Here is a 24,708-nt window from a genome sequence, read left to right as displayed (position 1 = left end):
TGTGTGTGTGTGTGTGTGTGTGGGGAACATGTCAGATGAGCTGTTCAGTACATGCTCTGTGTGTCACTATGAGGCAGGGTGCAACTGGTGGAGAACTGGGACTCACTTCTCTTCCTCATCTCCCTCCCTCCCATCTCTCTGTGTGTCAGTTCAGTCGAACACTGAGCTACTTGCCGCTGAAGCCCTCAGTATTTTCTCCTTCGTTAGTATTGGTGAAGGGGAGTTTAGAGAGCTCTATTCCACTCTTAAAATGGTAGAGTAGCGGAAGTTGGAGCTCTGGTGTCCTGAGTGTGTGCGCATGCGTATCCGTGTGTTTGTGTACATGTGTGTGTGAGTACATGCGTATCCGTATGTGTGTGTGTGAGCGTGTGTGTGTGTATGTGTGTGTGTGTGAGCACATGCGTATCCGTGTGTATGTGTGTGTGTGAGCACGTGCGTATCCGTGTGTGTGTGTGTGTGTGTGTGTATGTGTGTGTGTGTGAGCACATGCGTATCCGTGTGTATGTGTGTGTGTGAGCACGTGCGTATCCGTGTGTGTGTGTGTGTGTGTGAGCACGTGCGTATCCGTGTGTGTGTGTGTGTGAGCACGTGCGTATCCGTGTGTGTGTGTGTGTGTGTGTGAGCACATGCGTATCCGTGTGTGTGTGTGAGCACATGCGTATCCGTGTGTGTGTGAGAGCACATGCGTATCCGTGTGTGTGTGTGTGTGTGTGCACATGCGTATCCGTGTGTGTGTGTGTGCACATGCGTATCCGTGTGTGTGTGTGTGTGTACATGCGTATCCGTGTGTGTGTGTGTGTGTGTACATGCGTATCCGTGTGTGTGTGTGAGCACATGTGTGTGTGTGTACATGCGTATCCGTGTGTGTGTGTGTGTGTGAGCACATGCGTATCCGTGTGTGTGTGTGTGAGCACATGCGTATCCGTGTGTGTGTGAGCACATGCGTATCCGTGTGTGTGTGTGTGTGTGTGTGAGCACATGCGTATCCGTATGTGTGTGTGTATGCACATGCGTATCCGTGTGTGTACATGCGTATCCGTGTGTGTGTGTGTACATGCGTATCCGTGTGTGTGTGTGTGTGTGTGAGCACATGTGTATCCGTGTGTGTGTGTGTGTGTGAGCACATGCGTATCCGTGTGTGTGTGTGTGTGTGAGCACATGCGTATCCGTGTGTGTGTGTGTGTGTGTGTGAGCACATGCGTATCCGTGTGTGTGTGTGTGTGTGTGTGAGCACATGCGTATCCGTGTGTGTGTGTGTGTGTGTGAGCACATGCGTATCCGTGTGTGTGTGTGTGTGTGTGCACGCGTACCTGTTCTTTGAACGTGTTGATCTGTCCCAGTAAGGTCTCATTCTCGCTCTCTCTCGCCTGCTTCTCAGAGCCCAGAATCTCCTTCTCAGTGGCCAGCTCCTGGACTCTATGTTCATAGTCTCCCTCCATTTTCTTCAGCTCCGCCTGCAGCTCATGGCGCGCCGTCAGCTCTGCATTCAGCTACGGGGTAGAGAGAGTAGCAGAGTCAGGCCACAAAATGTGTATAGAGGCTTATTAAAAATGGCACAGAGCTCAATGTCAAGTTATTGAGCAACGTGAGTTTACAGGGTTAAAAAACAAAACAAAACACAAAAGAGTCCAATGAAAATAACACAAACACACATTCTCAAATACACTTTCACACACACAGCTGGTTTGGTGTTTCATTTGCAGATACTAGTTTCCCTCATCTTACGGACAGCTTTCTGAGTCTCATCCCTAATCCTTCCAGTAAGAGTCTGTCAGCAACTACCCTATCAACCAATGTGTGTGTGTGTGTGTATCGTCAGTGGCAGACACTGAGTGTGGTAGTCCATATTACCATGGGAATAGGTATGATAATGTGGGTTTCAGCGTGTGAACGTGTGATGGAGATAGTTTCAGCTCACTCTTTGCAATTACCCTGTCAGACTTATTTGTTGTATGTGTGCGCGCGTGTGTTAGTGTGTGTTCTCCATCAGGAAGCGGTCAGGCATGTGTGTATTCATTCTCCTCTTCCTCATTTAGACTGGTAGTTGTGTCAGGGAGAGGTGAGTTCGGAGAGAATCTCATTACAATCCTGTGTGTGTGTGTGTGTCTGTGCATTTCACCTTCTTCTCCAGCTCTATGGCCTTGGCCTCACTGCTCTGCACCTTGGTCTTGTCCACCATGTTGTCTGTGGGGAGACAGAGCGAGGGATGAGAGGGAGAGAGGAGGGGCGAGAGTGCGCTTCAGGCAGAACTGATCACGTCTCAGAGATGAGGCATTGTGCCCTTCAGTCTGGCGCTCGTTCACACACACGGCGTCCTTCACTCTGCCTGCGTATCCATCAGTCTGCCATTCTTTATCACACACCTCACAGTCTAGATCTGTGAGTCGATTGCCCAGGCATCTCATTATGTAGTCTGATCCGATCTGTGAGTCGATTGCCCAGGCATCTCATTATGTAGTCTGATCCGATCCGTGGGGAGCATCTCATTATGTAGTCTGATCCGATCTGTGGGGAGCAGTCACTACCCATCTACACACCCGCAGAGACACCCACAGAGACACCCACATCTGCAAGGAAACACTCATCTTCTATTCTCTCACACTTGATTCTATTTATCTTTCTCACATTTTCATTGGGTTTTCCATTTTCAACCCCGTCTAAAGAAACTGAACGGAGAAACAGCCCTAGGAGACGGAGCTTTGGGCACAACTACCGTATCATTTTGGAACTGACGATTATGGATGAAGACCGTTGTGAAAATAAAATAACAGTCATGAGCGTAGTCAAAAACATTTTATTAAAGAACCATTTTGTGAGTGTGTGGAACGAACTGCTGACCGAAGACAGGACGCCCGGGCATTTGTGCGGTTGAGTCCATTTCCGCGGTTACATGGACTCCTTACAACGTGGTGAAACGTTGGTGTTTCTCCCTGCCGAAACAAGCAAGTATTTCTAGCAAAGGAGTCTATGGTTGCCTAGGCAACAATCCCCTTCCAGCAGCAGCACATGTATGTGTGTAATTTAAAAAAAATCTAAAATCAAAAAAAGGACCAATAACCGTCATTCAAATGTCTATGACCGTCACTGCCCAAGACGGAACCTCTGACTGACCCATCAGGGTGGCTCGATAAGCAGGGGGTGGAGTCAGGGAATGCCTATTTGGCCAATAGGTGGTGGTTGTTGGTGGGACTGGAGTCTACAGGTGGTAAGGGGTCCCCGGGGTTAGGCTGAGCATGTGCAGAAACGTCTGCTCGGCGTGGAAGGGAAGGCTACCGGGGGATTTGCAGAGAGAGCGAGAGAGCGAGAGCGAGAGAGAGCGAGACCAACAAGGCACAGCGCTCAGAGAAAGAGGGAGGGAGTGAGAAATAAAACGAAGAGAGAATAATCCAGGAACAGCATTAAAAGAAGAAAAATAAGTTGAGAAATTGAAAAAAGATCCAAACCGGATAAGAAAAGAGAAGGAGAGAAAGAATGACGAACAGAAAATAGTGGATGGGAGAGAAGAGGGAACACGAGTGAGGAGAGGGAGCAGTTCTGTTGTCTGTGAGGGAGAGTGAGTCCACGCCGTCATCAGACCAGGACTAAATGGAACAAGCCTCTAACAGAAAAGAAACTACTGTGTGCACAATTTACAGAGTTCAAAGAAAAACACGAAATAATGCATGCAAGGCAGAGTTGGGCTGCTTTCCACCGATAATAACAGCCTTAAAAGGAGGCCAGAGTGTGGGTACGCATTCAGAAGCAATATATATATATATAGAAATATAAAAAGAGAGACAGAAGGTTGTAGACTGGAGCTGAGACAGCAAGTTTCTTTGGTCTGGTGACCTGTTCTCCTGCTTTATGGGCCACTGTCGTCGTCGAGCTCCACGTTCTCCATGCACCAAGTTGTAAGACTACTCCATGGTTACAACCACTAAAATAACACCCCCCCCCACCTCTGGTTCCCCCTTATGGTAGCTGTTTCAGAACCGCTCCGTGTGTTTGCACACATGGAACTCTATAGAGTGGCTCTCTTACCAATTAACCCCTCAACGTCCAGGCTGAGATTACGGCACTTGAAGTCTGGGTCGGCTCCGTTCCTGTGCAACACGATCTGAGCTATACACTCATCTATCAGCTTGTAGTACTGGGGCCTGGAAGACAGAGACAGAAAGAGAGAGACAGACAGAGACACAGAGAGACACAGAGAGACACAGAGAGAGACAGAGAGAGACAGAGAGAGACAGAGAGAGACAGAGAGAGACAGAGAGAGACAGAGAGAGACAGAGAGAGAGAGAGAGACAGAGAGAGAATCAATGTCATTCTGGATGTGTGTGTGGAAGAAAAACAAAACTGCATTGAGTTGACATTTGAGAGCAAGAACAAGAGGGAGAGTGTGAAATTCAATTGAACGTAAATCTAGGAGAGTGATGGAATAGGAAGAGAAACAAACACAGGGAGACACCGATTAGGAGAATGTGTGTATATATACAGATTCAAAACGTGAATGTCTGGGCCAGTGTGTGCAGACACGCATTCAAGTGTGTCTTTGAGTGAATGGGAGCGCAGGTACCCATATGAAACGGTGGAAATAGGAGTGGGGCTTTATCTTTATATCAGGGGGTGTGTGTGTGTGTGTGGTGTCGTGCTCCACACTTCTTGTTTGACGTATTTTTCCCCCAAATCAGACACTCAATTTTGGAGGTGTCTGATTGTGTCCCATCAAAAACTCAATACTTGATTTATTCCCAACTCTAGCACCCCCCTTTCTCTCTGTCCTCTGTTTCACCATTTCTTTTTTACAAACTCAGATTTATCGGTGGAGCGAGAGAGACATCTAGTGTCCGTTTCTAAAAAGGCTACAAGTCACAAACCACCACAAATACATCCCTAAAATTCCTGATAAGCTTGTGCGGTTGTCATGAATGTGCATCCTATACTCAAGCGAACTTAGGTTTAGTGGCCTGTGTTTGGCCAATCAACGCATCAATATCTTGCCAGCTGCCTCGTGTGAGATGCATGTTAACCGCCTGTCCTTCCCTCTGCCATAGCCCTCCACTGTTTGCCATCCCTTCCCCTGTTCAGACAGTGTGTTACTGAAGGATAGATTGAAACACATAGAGGAGAGTGAAACATAGTGTTTTGTTCCCATCTTAACCTCGTTCCTCTATTGCCCACCCCTCTCCCTCCAGCTACCCTTCAATTTACAACTCCTCCATCTGTTTCTCTCCCTGTAATTTCTGTGCTAGCACCATCTCTTTCTCCTTCCCTTGCCATCTCCCCCACCACGTCTCGTGCTCTATAATTTCCCATTTCTCCCTCATCGCCCCCTTCCCTTTCCTCCGTCTCCCAGGACTCCATTACGGCCCAGCGCCATTGTGTGCTGGAGTATGACCTGGAGGGGAAATGGGGGAGAGAGGGAGGAGAACAACTCTATTCAGCCAAGGCCATTATAGTAAGGCAGGGAGAGAGAGAGAGACTGGGAGATTGAAAGAGAGCGATTGATGGAGAAAAATACAGAGGAAAGAGAGGGTTTAGCGGGGGGGGGTCGTACACTGCTACATGGGGAGGTCAGGGACACATCCAGGGGTGAGGGTGGAGGGGGTTAGGGAGCTGTCACTGCGTTGTAAAACCTCCATGACTCATATGTTTACCCACCTCTCTCTCTCTCTCTCTCTCGCTCTCTCTCTCCCCCTCCCAGCACCACTACAACTTCCTGCCTGTCAGAATCCATTCTAGGAACACTGGACCAGCAACAATCCTGACATCTCAACTCAGATTTGAGTGATTCTAGGAAACTGCAGCTGTAAGGCTGTTCCTAGAAAAGCACCCTGAAAATAAAAGAAGGAAATAAGTGTGTGTGTCGCATACTTCCACAGCGTATTCGCTCCTCTCTTTTCCTCTTTCATTCCACCCTCGACTTCTCTCTCGCTCGTTTCCCTCGCCCTACCCCTCTCTCCACAAGTGAAAGCTCACTGCCTTTGGGGAACATTAGCATATTTACGGAGATAGGAGGTGAATGTGCTCATTTCTATTCAAACCTATTCTGCGCGCACTCATTTCACAGCTTTGAAATGGCGCGCCGAGAAGACAGAGGAAATGGAGAGAAAAAGACAGAAATAGAGGGGAAAGAGAGGAGGTCCAGAGAGATCCAGAAACAGTGGTAGAAAAAGGATGGAGCGAGAAAAGAGAAGGAATAAGAGAGAGAGAGAGATCCAGAAACAGAGGCACAGAAAGGAGAGGGAGAGAGAGATCCAGAAACAGAGGCACAGAAAGGAGAGAGAGAGAGATCCAGAAACAGAGGCACAGAAAGGAGAGGGAGAGAGAGATCCAGAAACAGAGGCACAGAAAGGAGAGTGAGAGAGAGATCCAGAAACAGAGGCACAGAAAGGAGAGGGAGACGTGTCCTCCAGGTCACCACAACAATATATATTCTGAGTCACACGGTAGTAGAGCGGGAGGGAACAAAAGGCAAGGTTCAAGGTCAGGGTCAAGGTTGTGAGATCATGGGGAGTGGAAGAGGTCAAAACTGCAATCCCTGTTTACAGGCATTCACAGTCAATGAACGTAGTGGTTTTAACCTAACCATGATTGTAATGCAGGTGTGTGTGTGTGTGTGTGTGTGTGTGTGTGTGTGTGTGTGTGTGTGTGAGAGAGCGTGTGATATTATGTCCCTTACCTGACCATGTAGTCGTTGCGAACCAGCAGCAGGTGCTGCATCAGAGACAGGAAGTGTGTTTCGGCCTTGGAGTCTTTGACCGTGTTCATCAGGATCTGGAACACCTCGGTCACGTCAGTACGACCGCATGGTTAAGGACCACAACCTCAAGTGGTCAGAGCAGTCAGATAGGAACATTTTCCAATCCGCATCGTCATCAACGCCCTGAATCAATCCACCCCTACTAATAAGATATACTACTGTGTTTAGAGGCAACCCACTCTACAGTAACCTGGTTCCAATATAGTTTACTACCGCTTTACATGCAGTAGTCATCGTCTTATATTGTGAAGGACGTGGCAAAGACAAAGCCCTGTTAAAGACTGGTATCAGTATCTGATCAAAGGCTAAGTAGCTTCCTGATCCGTTTATTACTGTGATCAAATGCATCTCAGTCATGGTGACCAGAGCCAAGGCAATCAACAAGGTAAAACAAAAACCCCTGAAGAATTCCTTGTGCTTTTGTGTGAGAAACTATTATGGCACCTTGGAGCCACCTGGTGGTGAAATGTAGGAATGTACGTTAGAGGACAGTGACCTGACTAGTAGGTTGCACCCTGTTCCCTATAGAGTGGGCTACCCTATAGGCTGTGATCAACAGTAGTGCACTGTATAAGGTACAATTTGAGACAGCCATACGATAAACTTGTATCACCTTAACATCTGAACCAAAGTAAGTTCCATTCATAGAGAGACTTTTTGAGCCTCCCTGGTGGTGGAAGGATATTCCATCTCGATGCGCACGTCGTTGAGGCGGGCCTGGAGTTCATCAGAGTCATCCTCGGCCTGGTCGTCAAAAACACTGAGCTGCACCCTCAGCTCCTCATTCTCTATGGTCCGAATATCCTACAGGACCCAGGGAGGAGGAGGGAGAGAGAGAGAGAGGGAGGAGGAGGGAGAGAGAGAGAGAGGGAGGTGGGAGGAGAGAGAGAGGTGGGAGGGGAGAGAGAGAGAGAGAGAGAGGTGGGGAGGAGAGAGAGAGAGAGAGAGAGGTGGGAGGGAGAGGAGAGAGAGAGAGAGAGAGAGAGAGAGAGAGGGAGGAGGAGAGAGAGAGAGGTGGGGGAGGAGAGAGAGAGAGAGAGAGAGAGAGGTGGGAGGAGGGTGGGAGGAGAGAGAGAGGTGGGAGGAGAGAGAGAGAGAGAGAGGGAGGTGGGGGAGAGAGAGAGGGAGGAGAGGGAGGTGGGAGGAGAGAGAGAGGGAGGTGGGAGAAGAAGGAGGTGGGAGAAGAAAGAGGGGGAGCGAGGGGGGGAGAGAAAGGAGAGTAAGAGGGAGGGAAGGGTGGGTTGAAGATTGGAGGGGGGGTCAATAAAAATCCAAACTTCCCTGAACCTACAGGTCAACATGAGGGTTTGGAACCTGTCTGTGTGACTCACCGTCAGCAGGTCTCGTAGGCCCAGTCTCAGCAGCTCTGAGCGGATGTGGATCCTGTAGTCCAGCTCTTCTCCTCGACTGATGAGAGCGTTGATGAGCTGCATACAGCCATTCTTCAAGGCGATGTTGGGCTTGTTCATACCTAAGAGGAGTGGCTGAAACCTCTCATTGTCCTGCTTTTCTGCCTCCTCAGTGATGGCCTCCAGAACACGCTCATGACTACAGAGGGCGTTACATATTAATGCACAGAAAGGTACACACACACAAAAACACATTCTCCCACTCAGACACACACACCTAAACAGATACTTACAGGTTGTCAGGGTGTTCCAGGATGCAGATGGCCGAGAGCAGTTTGACCACATCCACCATCATGTGAGGGACCCGGGGTTGATGGCTCGGACCAGAAGAAGGATGCCCTCGGCAGACGTCAACATGGCCTTCAGACCATACTTGTTGTTCATGAAGGCTTTGAGACAGCGCACAATCTCGTGTTGACACTTCATGCCCATGTTTCTAACCGGAGGAAAGAGGAGGGGGGGGGGGAAGGGGTGTTATTGTACATAAGGGGGTTTCCAAACCAGACAAGTAGCAAATCCACTGGAGCGTTCTAGGAATAAGAGGGGGTCGACGTCTTGGTCGACGTCTTACCAGTACTCGTCTCTCTCCTCCGGGAGGTAGGGTAAATGCAAAAGTGGTAAGAGGGGCGTAAAAACGAGGACGTAATCACGGGATCCAGACATTCAACCGGAATTCAACAATATTCCCCAAAAAATCTATTGAACTTAATAGGGAATAAACTAAATGTATTAGCCAAAGTTTATCATAAGGCACGAGCAGAACGCAACAGTGATGTGTCATTCCTGCAACTTTCTGAAGAGGCAACTTTGTGTGGCCGTAGGCGATGACGCGAATGAAAACAGTCTTCTGGTAGAAGGAAAGGCTTTCCCAAAAAACCTTCTCAATTAAACGTTAAACTACAAAGTAGCCTGCGCCTATCTGGCAGAATGATACCAGGATCATTTGCGTCGATCCAGTGGGTATGTGTTGTGCAAACTAACGTCACGTGTGAGCTACAAAAACACTAAACAACGGTCTCTTGCTAGGTGTGCACTGTAAAGGGGAACTACACCAACAAAATCTACCTTTCAACAACAACAAAAAAGTAGTCTTCTGATGTGGTTAAAACATTGTTGTGGACTTAAGTTAAGTTGTTGTTCTATTTTACAAAGTGTGATTTTTGAGTGAAAACTTGAAAGAACTGGGGGAAACGGAAACCTGGAAAAGGTCAACTGAGACAAGAGATTTTGTTGGGAGGAAAAATCTATGGAATCAGGCAAAAGAGAAAAGTGATTTAATAAAGCCCTACTTCTGGGTACTGGTCTCTTTCCTCCTGGAGTAAAGGTTAAGGTAAAAGGGTTGAGGGGGTTAGAGGGGGTACGGGGGTAGATAGGTAGGTAAAAGGGGTAACAGGAGCTTGATATATCTTACGGGTACTCGTCCCTCTCCTCCTGGATTTTCCTCATGATGTTGAGCAGCAGAACCAGGCCCTCGACTCCAAAGTTCTGCACCCAGCTGACAGGGTTGTTGTTGAGGGAGACCCGGAGTGATTCCAGACAGCCCAGGAGCTGTGCGTCTCTGGGCTCAGTCCTCAGCTCCTGGATGTACATCATGGCTGACTTGGAGCTCTCCTTCTGGTTCTGACCCTATCTCACACACACACACACACAGCAGTAGTGTAAAAGGACATAAAGAGGACAAGTTATCGCTGCTCCAGGTCTACTGTGTATGTTATGAAGGTATGACTGATCCCAGTAACTCAACCTTTGTTACTCACAGCTTTGGACGTGTGGAGGTACTGAGACACCATCTCTCGTTTGATGACGATGTCTTTCGCCCGCAGAGGCCGCTGCTTCTCCTCGTTCAAGTTCATATCCACCTGGAGAGAGAGAGAGCAGGGGGAAAGAGAGGGGAGAGCAAGCGAGAAAGGGAGGGGAGAGCGAGCGAGAGGGAAGAGAAAGAGGGGGGGGGGGAGAGAGAGAGAGACAGAGAGATACCTTTAAGTCAGCGTCCCAAAAGATACAGACAAATAGCCTGTAGTCCACACCCAGTAGACAATCATTGTCTCTTTCTTTAACCCTCTCTCTCACCAGCATCTGTTCGAAGAGTTCCAGGACGTATTCGTCAGGGTGGTCGTGCAGCATGGTCCCCTGGGTAGGAACCTCGTAGTGGGCAGCGTTGGAGTGGCGCTGCCCGGCTGCATGAGGCTTCTCCTTGTCCTTCTTCATCCTCATGCTGGTGAAACGCTCCAACTGCAGGGGGGTCAAAGGAGAGAGGTCAGAGGTCACACAGGGAGATATGAGGGTTATCCCAGTTCAACCCCAACCCTGTGGATTGGATAGGTCAGGTTGATTTGGAATTGGGCATCAGATTCCATTGGACATTCAGACGTCATAAATGACTAAATATCACTGTGAAACACGTTCAGCTTCACTCATGTGTGTGCTAGAATAAAATGAAGCAGGGTCACAGGGTGATGTCATCAACATACCAGTTCATACCACATACCGTTTACCGGGGTACTTGGAAATAGCCACGGGATGGCTTTTCAATATCATCAAAACCGTTGAAACTATTTATTAGAAGTTTTTCAATACATTCATATTTGTAGCCACTTTAAACTCTACGGGACAGTTAACCTAACGCAGGCTAATGTGATTAGCAAGTAACATGAACACCTCCAGGACATGGACATGTCTTATATGGGCAGAAAGCTTAAATTCTTGTTAATCTAACTGCACTGTCTGATTTACAGTAGCTATTACAGTGAAGGAATACAATGGTATTGTTTAAGGGGAGTGCACAATTATGAACTTGAAAATGTACTAATAAACCAATTAAGCACATTTGGCCAGTCTTGATATAACATTTTGAACAGATATGCAATAGTTAATTTGATCAGTTTAAAAGGTGCGTACACTGCTGCCATCTAGTGGCCAACATTTTAATTGCGCCTGGGCTGGAATAATACATTATGGTCTCTCGCTTGCATTTCAAAACGCATGTTTTTTTTCCTTTGTATTATCTTTTACCAGATCTAATGTGTTATATTCTCCTACATTAAATTCACATTTCCACCAACTTCAAAGTGTTTCCTTTCAAATGGTATCAAGAATATGCATATCCTTCCTTCAGGTCCTGAGCTACAGGCAGTTAGATTTGGGTATGTTACTTTAGGCGAAAATTGACCAAAAGGGAGAGTATCTTTATTAAGTAAATACTCAACTTGTGCAATACGTTAGATAAAGCAGATTGCGTTCTTGGCTGGCAGCCACACAAGTAAATTAGTTTACATTGAGTAATCTGGGCATTTTTTTTTTGCAAAAACGATGCATGGCCACCATATGTCTAATGTTTATGAGACGAGAGAATGTAGCCAGCTGCATTTTCTAATGTTTTGCTTAAAGTTAAGCTTGCATTTTACAGGAGAAAATAAGGCTGGCTACACAGAAAAGCATCAGAGAAAAGTTGCACATCAGTCAGAGCTCTGTCTGCTGATAGAATGCCTGTTTGTGAATTCTCACCCAAGTGGATAAGTGCAACTGAAGCACAAAATAAGTCTGATGCCGAGCAGAAATGACAGAAGCACTTTAGAAATAGGTTTACAAGACGCAGCAAGATATTATGGGTTTTATATTGTTTACCTGAATAAAAAAACAAAGAATTCTGAGTTAATGCTACCCTACCCCTAAGTTCGCATGTATATTTTTAGTAATTTAGCAGACGCTCTCATCCAAAGTGACATACAGGAGCAATTAGGGGTAAGGGCCTTGCTCAAGGGCACATTGGCAGATTATTAACGTAGTGGGCTCAGGGATTCGAACCAGTAAAAAAAATGAAATTTGGTTCCTCCTACCTACAGTGCCTTCAGAAAGTATTCAGACCCCTTGACCTTTTCCACTTTGTTACGTTAAAGCCTCGTTTTAAAATGGATGAAATAAAAAAAATCCTCAGCAATCTACACACAATACCCCATAATGACAAAGCGAAAACAGGTTTATATATTTTTGCAAATGGATTACAAAAAATTAAATAAAACTAAAATACCTTATTCACATAAGTATTCAGTCCCTTTACAATGAGACTCAAAATTGAGCTCAGGTAAATCCTGTTTCCATTGATCATCCGTGAGATGTTTCTACTTGATTGGAGTCCACCTGTGGAAATGTAATGGACTGGACATGATTTGGAAAGGCGCAAACCTGTCTACATAAGATCCCACAGTTGACAGTGCATGTCAGAGCAAAAGCCACGAGGTCGAAGGAATTGACTGTAGAGCTCCGAGCCAGGATTGTGTCGAGACAGATCTGGGGAAGGGTATGAAAAAAATGTCTGCAGCATTGAAAGTCTCCAAGAACACAGTGGCCTCCATCATTCCTAAACGGAAGACGTTTGGAACCGCCAAGACTCTTCCTAGAGCTGGCCACCAGGCCAAACTGAGCTATTGGGGGAGAAGGGCCTTGGTCAGGGAGGTGACCAAGAACCCGATGGTCACTCTGACAGAGCTCTAGAGTTTCTCTGTGGATATGGGAGAACCTTCCAGAAGGAAAACCATATCTGCAGCACTCCACCAATCAGGCCTTTATGGTAGAGTGGCCGCACGGAAGCCACTCCTCAGTAAAAAGGCACATAACAGCCCACTTGGAGTTTACCAAAAGCACCTAAAGACTCTCAGACCACGAGAAATAAGATTCTCTGGTCTGATGAAACCAAGATTGAACTCTGACCTTAGCGGCAAGCGCCACGTCTGGAAGAAACCTGGCACAATCCCTACGGTGAAGCATGGTGGTGGCAAAATCACGCTGTGGAGAGGTTTTCAGCGGCAGGAACTGGTAGACTAGTCAGGATCGAGGGAAATATGAACGGAGAAAAGTACAGAGAGATCCTTGATCAAAACCTGCTCCAGAGTGCTCAGGACCTCAGACTGGGGCGAAGGTTCACCTTCAAACAGGACAACAATCCTAAGCACACAGCCAAGCCAACGCAGGAGTTGCTTTCGGGCAAGTCTCTGAATGTCCTTGAGTGGCCCAGCCAGAGCCCAGACTTGAACATCTCTGGAGAGACCTGAAAATAGCTGCCCAACAACACTCCCCATCCAACCTGACAGAGCTTGAGAGGATCTGCAGAGAAGAAATGGGAGAAACCCCCCCAAATACAGGTGTGCCAAACTTGCAGCATCATACGCAAGAAGACTCGAGGCTGTAATCGCTGCCATAGGTGCTTCAACAAAGTACTGAGTAAAGGGTCTGAATACTTATGTAAATTTGAGTTGTTTTTTATGAAAGTTTTTAAAAAATTACACATTTTTTAAAACCTGTTTTTGCTTTGTCATTATGGGGTATTGTGAAGATTGTTTTCTTCAATGTAATCAATTTTAGAATAAGGATCTAACCTAAAAAATGTGGAAAAAGTGAAGGGGTCTGAACACTTTCCAAATGCACTGTATACAGTATACACACTACATGGCTATACACAGAAGTTTTCCCGAACCATGAAAAACAGCCCCAGACCATTATTCCTCCTCCACCAAACTTTACAGTTGACACTATGCATTGGGGCAGGTAGCATTCTCCTGGCTGGCGCTTGGCATTGTGATCTTAGGCTTGTGTGCGGCTGCTCGGCCATGGAATCCTATTTCATGAAGCTCCAGACAAACAGTTCTTGCGCTCACGTGGCTTCCGGAATCAGTTTGGAACTTGGTAGTGAGCGTTGCAACCAAGGGCATACAATTGAAGCACAACACGTTTCAGCTAGAGGTCAACCGATTATGATTTTTCAACGCCGATACCAATTATTGGAGGACCAAAAATAGCTGATACCGATTAATCGGACGATTTTTATTTATTTATTTGTAATAATGACAATTACAACAATACTGAATGAACACTTATTTTAACTTAATATAATACATCAATAAAATCAATTTAGCCTCAAATAAATAGTTAAACATGTTGAATTTGGTTTAAATAATACAAAAACAATGTGTTGGAGAAGAAAGTAAAAGTGCCATATAAGAAACCTAACGTTTAAGTTCCTTGCTCAGAACATGAGAACATATGTTAAAAAGGAACCACCAGCTTTCATGAGTCTTCAATATTCCCAGGTAAGAGGTTTTAAGTTGTAGTTATATGAATTATAGGACTATTTCTCTCTACACGATTTGTATTTCATATGCCTTTGACTATTGGATGTTCTTATAGGCACTTTAGTATTGCCAGTGTAACAGTATAGCTTCCGTCCCTCTCCTCGCTCCTACCTGGGCTCGAACCAGGAACACATCGACAACAGCCATCCTCGAAGCAGCGTTACCCATGCAGAGCAAGGGGAACAACTACTACTCTCAGAGCCATTGAAGCTTGAAGCATTGCGAAGAGCTGCTGGCAAAACGCACAAAAGTGCTGTTTGAATGAATGCTTACGAGCCTGCTGGTGCCTACCATCGCTCAGTCAGACTGCTCTATCAAATCATAGACTTAATTATAACATAATAACACACAGAAATATGAGCCTTCGGTCATTAATATGGTCAAATCCAGAAACTATCTCGAAGGATTTTTAAAATGGATTATTTCAGTGAAATACGGAACCGTTTCGTATTTTATCTAACGGGTGGCATCCATAAGTCTAAAAATTCCTGTTACATTGCACAACCTTCAATGTTATGTCATAATTATGTAAAATTCGGGCAAAAAATTAGTTCGCAACAAGCCAGGTGGCCCAAACTGTTGCATATACCCTGACTCTGTGTGCAATGAACGCAAGAGAAGTGACACAATTTCACCTGGTTAATAGATATGCAGGTTTAAAAATATATACTTCTGTGTATTGATTTTAAGGAAGGCATTGATGTTTATGGTTAGGTACATTCGTGCAACGATTGTGCTTTTTTCCGCAATTGCGCTTTTGTTAAATCCTCCCCCGTTTGGCGAAGTTGGCTGTCTTTGTTAGGAAGAAATAGTCTTCACACAGTTCGCAACGAGCCAGGCGGCCCAAACTGCTGCATATACCCTGACTCTGTTGCAAGAGAAGTGACACAATATCCCTAGTTAAAATACATTTTAGCAGGCAATATTAACTAAATATGCAGGTTTAAAAATATATACTTGTGTATTGATTTTAAGAAAGGATTTGATGTTTATGGTTAGGTACACGTTGGAGCAAAGACAGTCCTTTTTCGCGAATGCGCACTGCATCGATTATATGCAACGCAGGACACACTAGATAAACTAGTTATATCATCAACCATGTGTAGTTAACTACTGATTATGATTGATTGTTTGTTTTTTATAAGATACGTTTAATGCTAGCGAGCAACTTACCTTGACTTCTTACTGCATTCGCGTAATAGGCAGGCTCCTCATGGAGTGCAAAGTAAGGCAGGTGGTTAGAGCGTTGGACTAGTTAATCGTAAGGTCGCTAGAATCCCCGAGCTGACAAGGTGGAAATCTGTCGTTCTGCCCCTGAACAAGGCAGTTAACCCACCGTTCCCAGGCCATCATTGAAAATAAGAATGTGTTCTTAACTGACTTGCCTAGTTAAATAAAAGGTGGCAAAAAAAAATAAAAAATGTACATTTAAAATTCAGTGTCCACAAATACCGATTTCCGATTGTTATGAAAACTTGAAATCGGCCCTAAATAAATCGACTATTCCGAGTAATCGGTTCGACCTCTAGTTTCAGCATTCCCGTTCTGTGAGCTTGTGTGGGCTACCACTTCGCAGTTGAGCCGTTGTGGCTCCTAGACATTTCCACTTCACAATAACAGCACATGACCGGAGCAGCTCTAGCAGAGCAGAAATTTGATGAACTGACTTGTTGGAAAGGTGGCATCCTAAGTCACTGAGCACTTCAGTACAGGCCATTCTACTGCCAATGTCTGTCTATGGAGATTGCATGGCTGTGTGCTCAGTTTTGGCTGAAATAGTTTTGTCCATGAAGTGTATAACTTCATGAGCTGGATTGCTTGTCTTTGCAATTTGTTTATTTTTATTTGTGCTCTTCCGCTAGCAGCCTCCATGGAAATTCGCTATTACTTGGGCTAATTCTGTTAGCATTCTGGTAATAGAGGCCCAATGGGCTTTTTTTTGCATCATTTGCCACACACCTTGTGTGCTAAACCAGTAATACCATAAATACCGGGGTAGGCAGTCGTTCTTAAACCGACTTGCCTAGTTAAAGAAAAAGGTTAAATACATTTAAAGTAAAATAACCTTTGAGTAGCAGACTTCCTGTGAGATCATCGCTAGTTTAACCCCTTCCTGCCCTGGGCCTAACCTACCTACAACCCCCCAACCTTGACCCCAGACCCAACCTGTAACCTAGGCCGGCCCTTCAGACCAACCACTGAGGGGGAGTCAGGGAGGCAGACGGACAGGCAGGCACCATCCAACAGTATGTGTCGATACAACCAGGGTGAGTAGTACAGACAACATGGTTGAGTTATTATGGGGTGTTACTGCAACAACCAGGCTCATGGGGGTTGTAGTGTGGTATGGATAGAGGGGCGTGGGGAGGGGTTAGTAGTGGACTACAGGGTGAGGTGAGATGAGATGCAAAGACAGTCAGATGATTATGACTGGGATGTGGGCACACACAAACACACACACAACCTACCTCATCAGGAATCAGCCGTTTGAGTTTCTGTACAGAGAGGGGAGGGGGAGGAGTGGGGGGGAGGGTGAGAGAACGAGTGAAATAAAGAAATGGGGAGATTGAACAGGGGAAGAGGGAGACAATGAGGGATACGGGGAGATCGAGGGAAGGATTAAGGGACAGACAGAAGGAGAGAAAGAGAGGGAGTGGGGGAGAGAGGAAAGGATCAATTAGGATCAGACAGGGACCGTCTCTACAAAGGTCATTATTAATCATTGCGGACAGAGGGGAATAGGCTACAGGTAGATCAATATCACAATAACAGACTACTTCATTAAACACAGTTACACATTACACACTGGATCAATCGAGAACATACACACTTAGATTAGCTCACTAATTCCTCTTGTACGACGTTATGGATCATCTGAACAATTCCACATGCAGGGATTGATCCATTTTATTTTGCGATTAGGGGATTTCAGATTTTTTTTGACAGGTTTAAAGCAGAATGACAGTACAATTGCACTAGCAAATCCTTGCCACAAGGTGTCAGGCTACACCAATGAATAGCTTAGTGAAGGCAGGGTCTCAATTGATAATTGGCCAACACCAGGTGGCGCTGAAGATCACACAAATCCAAACACAACTATGGAAAGCTTATGGGGCAAGTTCCTCACTTCCTATGTTTGCATTCTACTCTATTAAGCTACATAACTGCAAAAGATAAGCCAGAAATAAGATGCATGATCTCTGTAACGGTTCTTCCAAACATGGCCCATAATGACTGTCCCACATGCCAGCATCTGGAGCCAATCAGCAGCCATCCAGAGGGTCACAGGCCACAGAACATACACTGAACAACAACCTAGGCTCAACTGCTTTATAAAGTCAAACTTCAGGGGAAGACAAACAGAGGAACACACACACACACACCTCTCATCTCTCTCTGAGCCAGCCTTCCTAGGTTTTGTTATGTCGGATATAGTCTATAAATTAGGTAAGAAGTCTAATTAGAAGGCTCTTTATCAAAGCGATTTGATTTGTCAACTGTGCCTTTTCTCATTGTAAAAAAATAAATAAAATTGTTTGAATAGGCAGATAAATACATGTTTATGCAGGGGGGGGGGGGGTGGCAGAGGGTGTTAGGTCCCTAGTGCCATTTTCTTCTTTTTGATGACTTTCTCTCAACTTTCATCTCTCGTTACCTTCTAGAGGTATCTAGATTATCAAACCGACCTTGTGCCATACCGGGATATTAAGTAATACCGGAACTGAACACAAGGGGGCACTGTTTTCACACCCCACAGATACTCTGTAATCCGAAGGTTAGCAAATGCTAACAAGTACATGTAAAATCCAATAGAGAATGCTAACTGAATTCACTTTTTATATGACCAATATATACAGTCAATATATATACTGCACGCACAAAACAAATAATTAGCCAGCAATGCTCTTGATCCAAGAGGGGATTCTCTGCTGATACCAAGCGAATGCTTGATTTTGTAAGAAGCTAACCACACTTAGCTAGATAGCTACTAAATTAGCAGACCAAATGCACAACTGCAGAGCATTTAGCACATGTTAGACAGTTAACTAAATAGTTACAAGATATCTAGCTGTCAAACATTTAGTTGTAAATTCCATACTGTGACTCACAAGGCTCCGGTCTCTTGTCATTGTGTGCTTGTAAACAAACACCACGTGACTGGGGACAACCAGTAAGCTTCATCATGAAAAAATGTGACAGGTGAAATAAAGTACGCAATCTTCTTTATCTCCTATTGTATTGCACAAGTTGACTGCAAGTATTTACTTAAAAAGTAGCTAGAAATACTCACATTTATTTATTTTTTTAAACTTCAAATAAATCGTTTCAACGGTATTGGAAAAAAACCATCCCGTGACTTTTTCCAAATACCCTGTATACGGTATACCGCCCAAGCCTATATTACCTTCTGGTAACTTCCAAGTACTTTGGGAACACATTCAGATTGATGTCTGCCATCCCAGTCCCAGCCATTATGACCCTCATCAAAGAACTATTAGGTCTGCAGCTAGACTGAATAGGAGTCGTGATGTGTTGGCCGTCTGCTCCATTCTATTTCTATGCTTTTGGGCTGACATTAACTGCTACCCTTTAAGAAATACCAGACATGGTATGAGGAACTTGTGGCTCACAAATGTCAAAGGAATGGAGCGGGAGACAACCTACCTCCCTCAAAAAACACACACATACACACTTTGTCATGTTTTAATATGCAACACCCCAGTTATCCAACCTCTATAGGTTAACAATACGGGTGAACTCACGAGGGCTCAACCGTTAAACTGATGTGTATTCAAACACACTCATGGGCACATACACAAACAAAAAGGCCGACACTGCACATTGTTGTTCACATGATAGATGTTATCACACAGTGTGCTATTTGGGAAGCAGCCAAAGAGCTGGTAATGGAGACTACCTGTGTGGTGCTGTTCTTCTATAGTACACGATGTGAATATCCTCGAATGACGGAAACAAACATTATGTGGCCACATAAATGCATTTTCAAAGCTACAGCACACAAGGGACCAAAGCATATGGTCTGCTTCGTGCTTTCATTTTTGGCAAGGAATAAATTAAAAAAATACTGCGATACTGGTATCGTCCTGGGCCTAATTCTTATACAGGTCAGTGTGATGACCAATTGGTGTTCGTCTCCTGCAGTGAACACGGATCCTGATCCCCTCTACAGGGAGGTTTCCGCTTAGGCTACATCGACGACAACAAGTGCGGGTGCAAACACGCAGCTCAGCGTTTCCGTCAGAAATAGAGCCAGACAGCGTAACGATATGAATTTACCGGACATCCATATGCATTGGGTGCGTAACGTAATAGGGCGTCCACCCACAGTGCTCAAAATCCCCTATAGATGATCGTAATTCATTTGAACAGAATAGAAAACAGCCTGTAAAGTTGTCAGAAAATAAAGTGGTACGATGTTCTTATACCAACATGAAAGGTTTAATTGAAAAGCAAAACATTACTCTAGGTGGCCACAAAAATAAAGAAATTGTAAAACTGATGTTGACAATGAAATTCGTATGTAAATTAACATGTGTTAAGGCTGGGCCGTTAAGAGAAAGCTTATTTTACAATGCACTGGTGAAACGAGGCCCGAGCCATGCATTTATGAAAGCACTTGTTGCCCTGACGCAGCCATTATAAAAACAGCCGATGCCATGATGGTGCCATTTAACCCACAAGGCCTGAACGTGAGAATACAGACACAAAGAACTCTGGGTAATCACACAGGAAACAGAGTGTGTATATGAGAGCGAGATAGGAGAAAATGTCCAAAGTTATATTCCCCCCACCACACATAGCCTTCACACTGTCAGGTCAGGCCACCAGCTTAACTCGGAGTAATTAGAAAGAGATGAGAACAGGCTGCTTTCCTTGTGAGAACTTCACAAAGAGGATCACCACACACACACACACAGTGTAATTATCCTTCTAAAAAGTACCCTGGTTTACAGGCACTTGCCGGGAAAACCACACAGAGTTCCCAAAGGACCATCATTAAACAAAGACAAAAAGAAGCACAGAACCAAAAGAGCAGAAGAACTGTATTTGGTTCTTGTGGTTCCTAGGAAACGTAGTGGAAGTCAGCATTTAAGCACTTGGCTTGTGACAAGAACATAATGAGCCAGTCAGCCTCTCTTCACAGCACTGTCACTACTAATGTACAGCTCCCACCCAGAAGCATAAGACAGCGCTGTGTGTGTGTGTGTGTGAGAGAGAGAGAGAGCTATGCTGAGCGAGAGGGACAAAGAAAGCAGGTCGAGAAATCGAAGAGAAAGAGAGAAAAAGAGCCCGTGTTGAGATGTGTTATTACAAACTTGAACCATTACTCACTTCCCTTTAGAGACAAGCAGAGGTCAGAGTAATGTCACAGTAACTTAACTGACCAACTGAATGATTAAGGAATAACCCCTTTATTGCACATGTGATCTCTCTCTCACACACACACACAGTGTTTCTTTCTGGAAAACAAAGTCCACTTTAGACCAGTGATGTCACAGTTTAAACTACTGCTAGTTACATACCTATTAAGGAGAAAATTACTATTTTGGAGAGAGATGGATAGAGGGAGATTGTGCATGTTGTTATCTCCACTGTGGCTGTTGATGTGAGTGTTTGCAGCATTGCCATGGCTCCCTGGTAGCGGCTGTGCTCCGCTGAGCGGTGAGGGATGATGTCACCGGGAGGGGTTCTCTAGCAGGCGACACGCCCGTACACAAGTGACACAACACTTCCTGTTCACAGCTACCACAGGAAGTCAGTAACATAGTGAAACCTGACTCACTATCAGTCCCGAGGAGAGATCTAGGAAATCACATCCTCCTTTATTCCAACGTGGTGTATTGGTGTTGTCACGATACCAGAATGGACTTCGATACCAGGTTTAGTATCACGATACGCGATACCGTCATGACATTCGATTCCAAAACGACACCAACACAATACAGCGACAACAGCCAAAAGTCAGAATGGCACTTTATCCAGAGAAACTCAGCTACTGCTCTGTTCAAATTGTTGAGCATCTTGAGTTCAATTATCATTCATTATATTTGAACATTTATGTGAAGAATTTAAAAAAAAACACAGACAGCCATGTATGCATTAATGAATGAATTATACAATCAATTCCACGTTGTTTCTACCAAAACTACAAAATAACATGATGGTAATCATTATTTGAAATAGTAAATCTCTATTGATAAAGTGGGTAAATCAAGTTGTAGTCTAGGCCTAGTCACAATACAGGTGAATGCGTATTATTCAACAGGTGAGTTGAGCTGGTTTTAGCTGATTTCACGGGGCTACAGATGACAAACAATCCCTTCTGTTTACGACTTATTTTTAATAGCAACTGCTAAGAGAACATTTTATTGAGCAACAATATCGGCATAGAAGAAGCAATCACTTATTTTATAAAAGTGTGCGCTGTCTAAGTAATGACATCATGTGCAAGGCAGAATGAGGCTGTGGAATCTGACCTTGTGGGTATGCAACATAGTGGAAACCAGACGGGAGACGAATTAGGTTTTTGGTGACAATCAGCATATTTTGCTTTTACGGTTTGCATATTATCAGAAACAAAGTACCAGGGTAGAGTGAACTGATGTTGCTTCAGCTGTAAGCTGGCAGGGAAAGTTATCCTACAATTAAAAAGGTGGAAGCTACCGGTGTCTTGCTTTGTAAAAGTGTTGTAGCCTGTATGGACATTGTTCTGCGACAACAGTAATGAACAGTTTCAACACTTCTACATACCGTCGCTGCATTATTCCAGTGTGTTAACGTCCGTGCAGCGTCAGTGGGGAGACAACAATGCAGGCCAGAAAGCTCTAGCGATGATTGAACAAGTGGAGTGGGCACTTTTCTCTACAAAGGGGATGCACGAATAGACCGACTTGAGCCTCTCATTCACCTTAGACATTTGACAGAAGTACTGAACGTAAAAAAAATTAGAGTATCGAGCAGTTTAATTATTATTATTATTATTTTTTTTTTTTAAATGCAGAGGTTTCGATACGCTGTGCAACACTAGTGCGCGTGTTACATACTGAACACACCGCTTGCGTTACTTGCGTTTGCGTTGCAAAATAAATGTACACATGCATGTTATTCAACCATTCCATCCAAACTGGTCGTGCGCAGACTCGCGTGTGTCCAGTGTCATCAGCATGTCAGGATGCTGCGGTGTGCCTTAAGGCAGGCAGTCACTGGTTAGACCTAGGGGTGTTACACGTGGCTACATTGCGTACTTTGTCCCTGAGGAACACTTGACTGTTTACACATGATCAAACACTCATTGAGAGATAAACAACTTGACAGAGAGAGAAGAGAGACAAGCATACACACAACTAACACATGACGAACACAGAATGGTAATGATCATTCACAACAACAGAAGGAAAAAAAGAAGAAAAAAAAGAGGCAAAAACAAATACAAAACACTGAACAAACACAAAAATCACAATCAACACTTCCTGGGTGGACGACTGGTTTGGTTGCTACAACCCATCACATGGTTCTCAGCACTTTACTCATCAGCTTACTTCCCCTTGCAATGGCGTGGCACTAATCCTGGTAAATCAACTGAGACATTAACATAACACCAGCAGTCACTTTACATGACATGGGTGGTTTTAAGGAAAGCAAACCATTCCCAAAGCTAACATACTCAGTCAACACAGAAACACAACAAAACTCACGACCAACAAGCCACGCACCAGCAGCACACTAAGCCAGGGATCTAGATTAAGCCACGGGCTGTTTTTTTTCCTCTTGAGCAGACGGTCATGTGACCAAACAGAAGCCCAAAACATAATAATTTCCAACCTTGCTTACATTTGTATGAGACCACATTATCCCTCGATTACGCATGGGAATACTTTGGAACAGATTTCCCAAATTAAAACCATTTGTATCGAATTAGCTTTTTTCAGAAAACACGTGAGTGGGGGGGGGCAAATAAAATCAGAAGCAGTTCCATGGGTTAGGTCTATATTTGACAAAAATCTGTGACAGCTTCATCATACCCCTTTTCCACCCATGCCACCCCTGTCAGTGTGTATATAAAGTAACCAGGAAGTCCTTGGTTATATTAGGCTCCTTCCTTTTTATTATTTCACATCAGACTGTCTCCCTGGTTCACTGTGGCTGGCCCTGTTCGCTTACGCCTGACCGACCCCTGCTCCCTGCGTGTGTGTGTGTGTGTGTGTGTGTGTGGTGCATAGCCTCCATGCAAGTCTTCATGAGTGTGTCCAAGTGGGGCGTTTTTTTCCGCATGACTGCGCCATCCTTGAAGGGCCGTCCCTAATGATAAAACAAAAAAAAACTAGCCCAGAACAACAAGAGAGGCTAACGCGATCCGGCCATGTCTGTACTGCTGCATGACGGCCTGGAAGTATTTCCGCTGGCAGATAAGTGAGAGAGACATTAAAGAATGTAGAGCGCATTCCCACTGAAACCATGTCTGTCTGGTGGTATTACACACAGGCTGGCGGACATATTATGTAGGATCATTTAGAAATGTTAGGGGAATCGTCAACAACCTGCTTAATGTGGCATGCCCCACCTGAATAGAATACTAATGAGGCCATGTACGAAATGTGTGATTTGCATGTACTGTAAAAGCAACATGCCAAAATGAGTTCAACTCTGTGAACAGAAAAGGCTTCCATTCATAACGTGCAGGCAACAAAAGACGCTGCTGAATGTAAAATACAGATTTAGACATGACCGTGAAATGCTTACTTACGAGCCCTTAACCAAAATGCTGAGTTAAAAAGTTAAATAACGAGGATATAAACAGTCCCTTCGGAAAGTATTCAGACCCCTCGACTCTTTCCACATTTTGTTACATTTACAGCCTTATTCTAAAAACGGATTCAATAAAAAAAATGCTCAGCAATCTACACACAATCCCCTTAATGACCAAGTGAACACAGGTTTAGACATGGTTGCAAATATGAAACAAAGATTGAACTCTTTGGCCTGAATGCCATGCTTCACGTCTGGAGGAAACCTGGCACCATTCCTACGGTGAAGCATGGTGGGGATATTTTTCAGCAGAAGGGACTTTGGGACTAGTCAGGATCGAGGCAAAGATGAACGGCGCAAAGTACAAAGAGATCCTTGATAAAAAAAACATGCCTCAGAGCTCTCAGGACCTCAAAATAGGGCGACGGTTCCCCTTCCAACAAGACAACAACCCTAAGCACACAGCCAAGACAAAGCAGGAGTGGCTTCGGGACAAGTCTCTGAATGTCTATGGGTGGCCCAGTCAGAGCCCGGACTTAATCCTGATTGAACATCTCTGGAGAGACCTAAAAATAGCCTTGCAGCAACGCTCCCAATCCAACCTGACAGAGCTTGAGAGGATCTACAGAGAAGAATGGGAGAAACTCCTCAAATACAGGTGTCA

The 24,708-nt window shown here is 44.8% G+C and overlaps 1 protein-coding gene across 1 annotated transcript in view; it reads right to left on the bottom strand.

Annotated features, from left to right (window-relative positions):
• LOC115130567 (protein diaphanous homolog 1-like) overlaps window positions 1–24,708 on the bottom strand; it is a 123,210-nt gene that overhangs the window by 63,220 nt on the left and 35,282 nt on the right. Inside the window, 12 exon segments of the mRNA XM_065019625.1 lie at window positions 1,311–1,490; window positions 2,120–2,184; window positions 4,021–4,136; window positions 6,662–6,778; window positions 7,428–7,546; window positions 8,074–8,290; window positions 8,385–8,460; window positions 8,463–8,587; window positions 9,563–9,777; window positions 9,909–10,010; window positions 10,222–10,383; window positions 16,745–16,771. Of these exon segments, the coding sequence (XP_064875697.1) occupies window positions 1,311–1,490; window positions 2,120–2,184; window positions 4,021–4,136; window positions 6,662–6,778; window positions 7,428–7,546; window positions 8,074–8,290; window positions 8,385–8,460; window positions 8,463–8,587; window positions 9,563–9,777; window positions 9,909–10,010; window positions 10,222–10,383; window positions 16,745–16,771 (1,521 nt within the window).

The sequence above is a fragment of the Oncorhynchus nerka genome, linkage group LG6, assembly GCF_034236695.1.
Source record: "Oncorhynchus nerka isolate Pitt River linkage group LG6, Oner_Uvic_2.0, whole genome shotgun sequence".
NCBI lineage: Eukaryota > Metazoa > Chordata > Actinopteri > Salmoniformes > Salmonidae > Oncorhynchus > Oncorhynchus nerka.
Note: the sequence above shows the minus strand (reverse complement) of the source record. Positions and strands in the feature narration are given on the sequence as shown.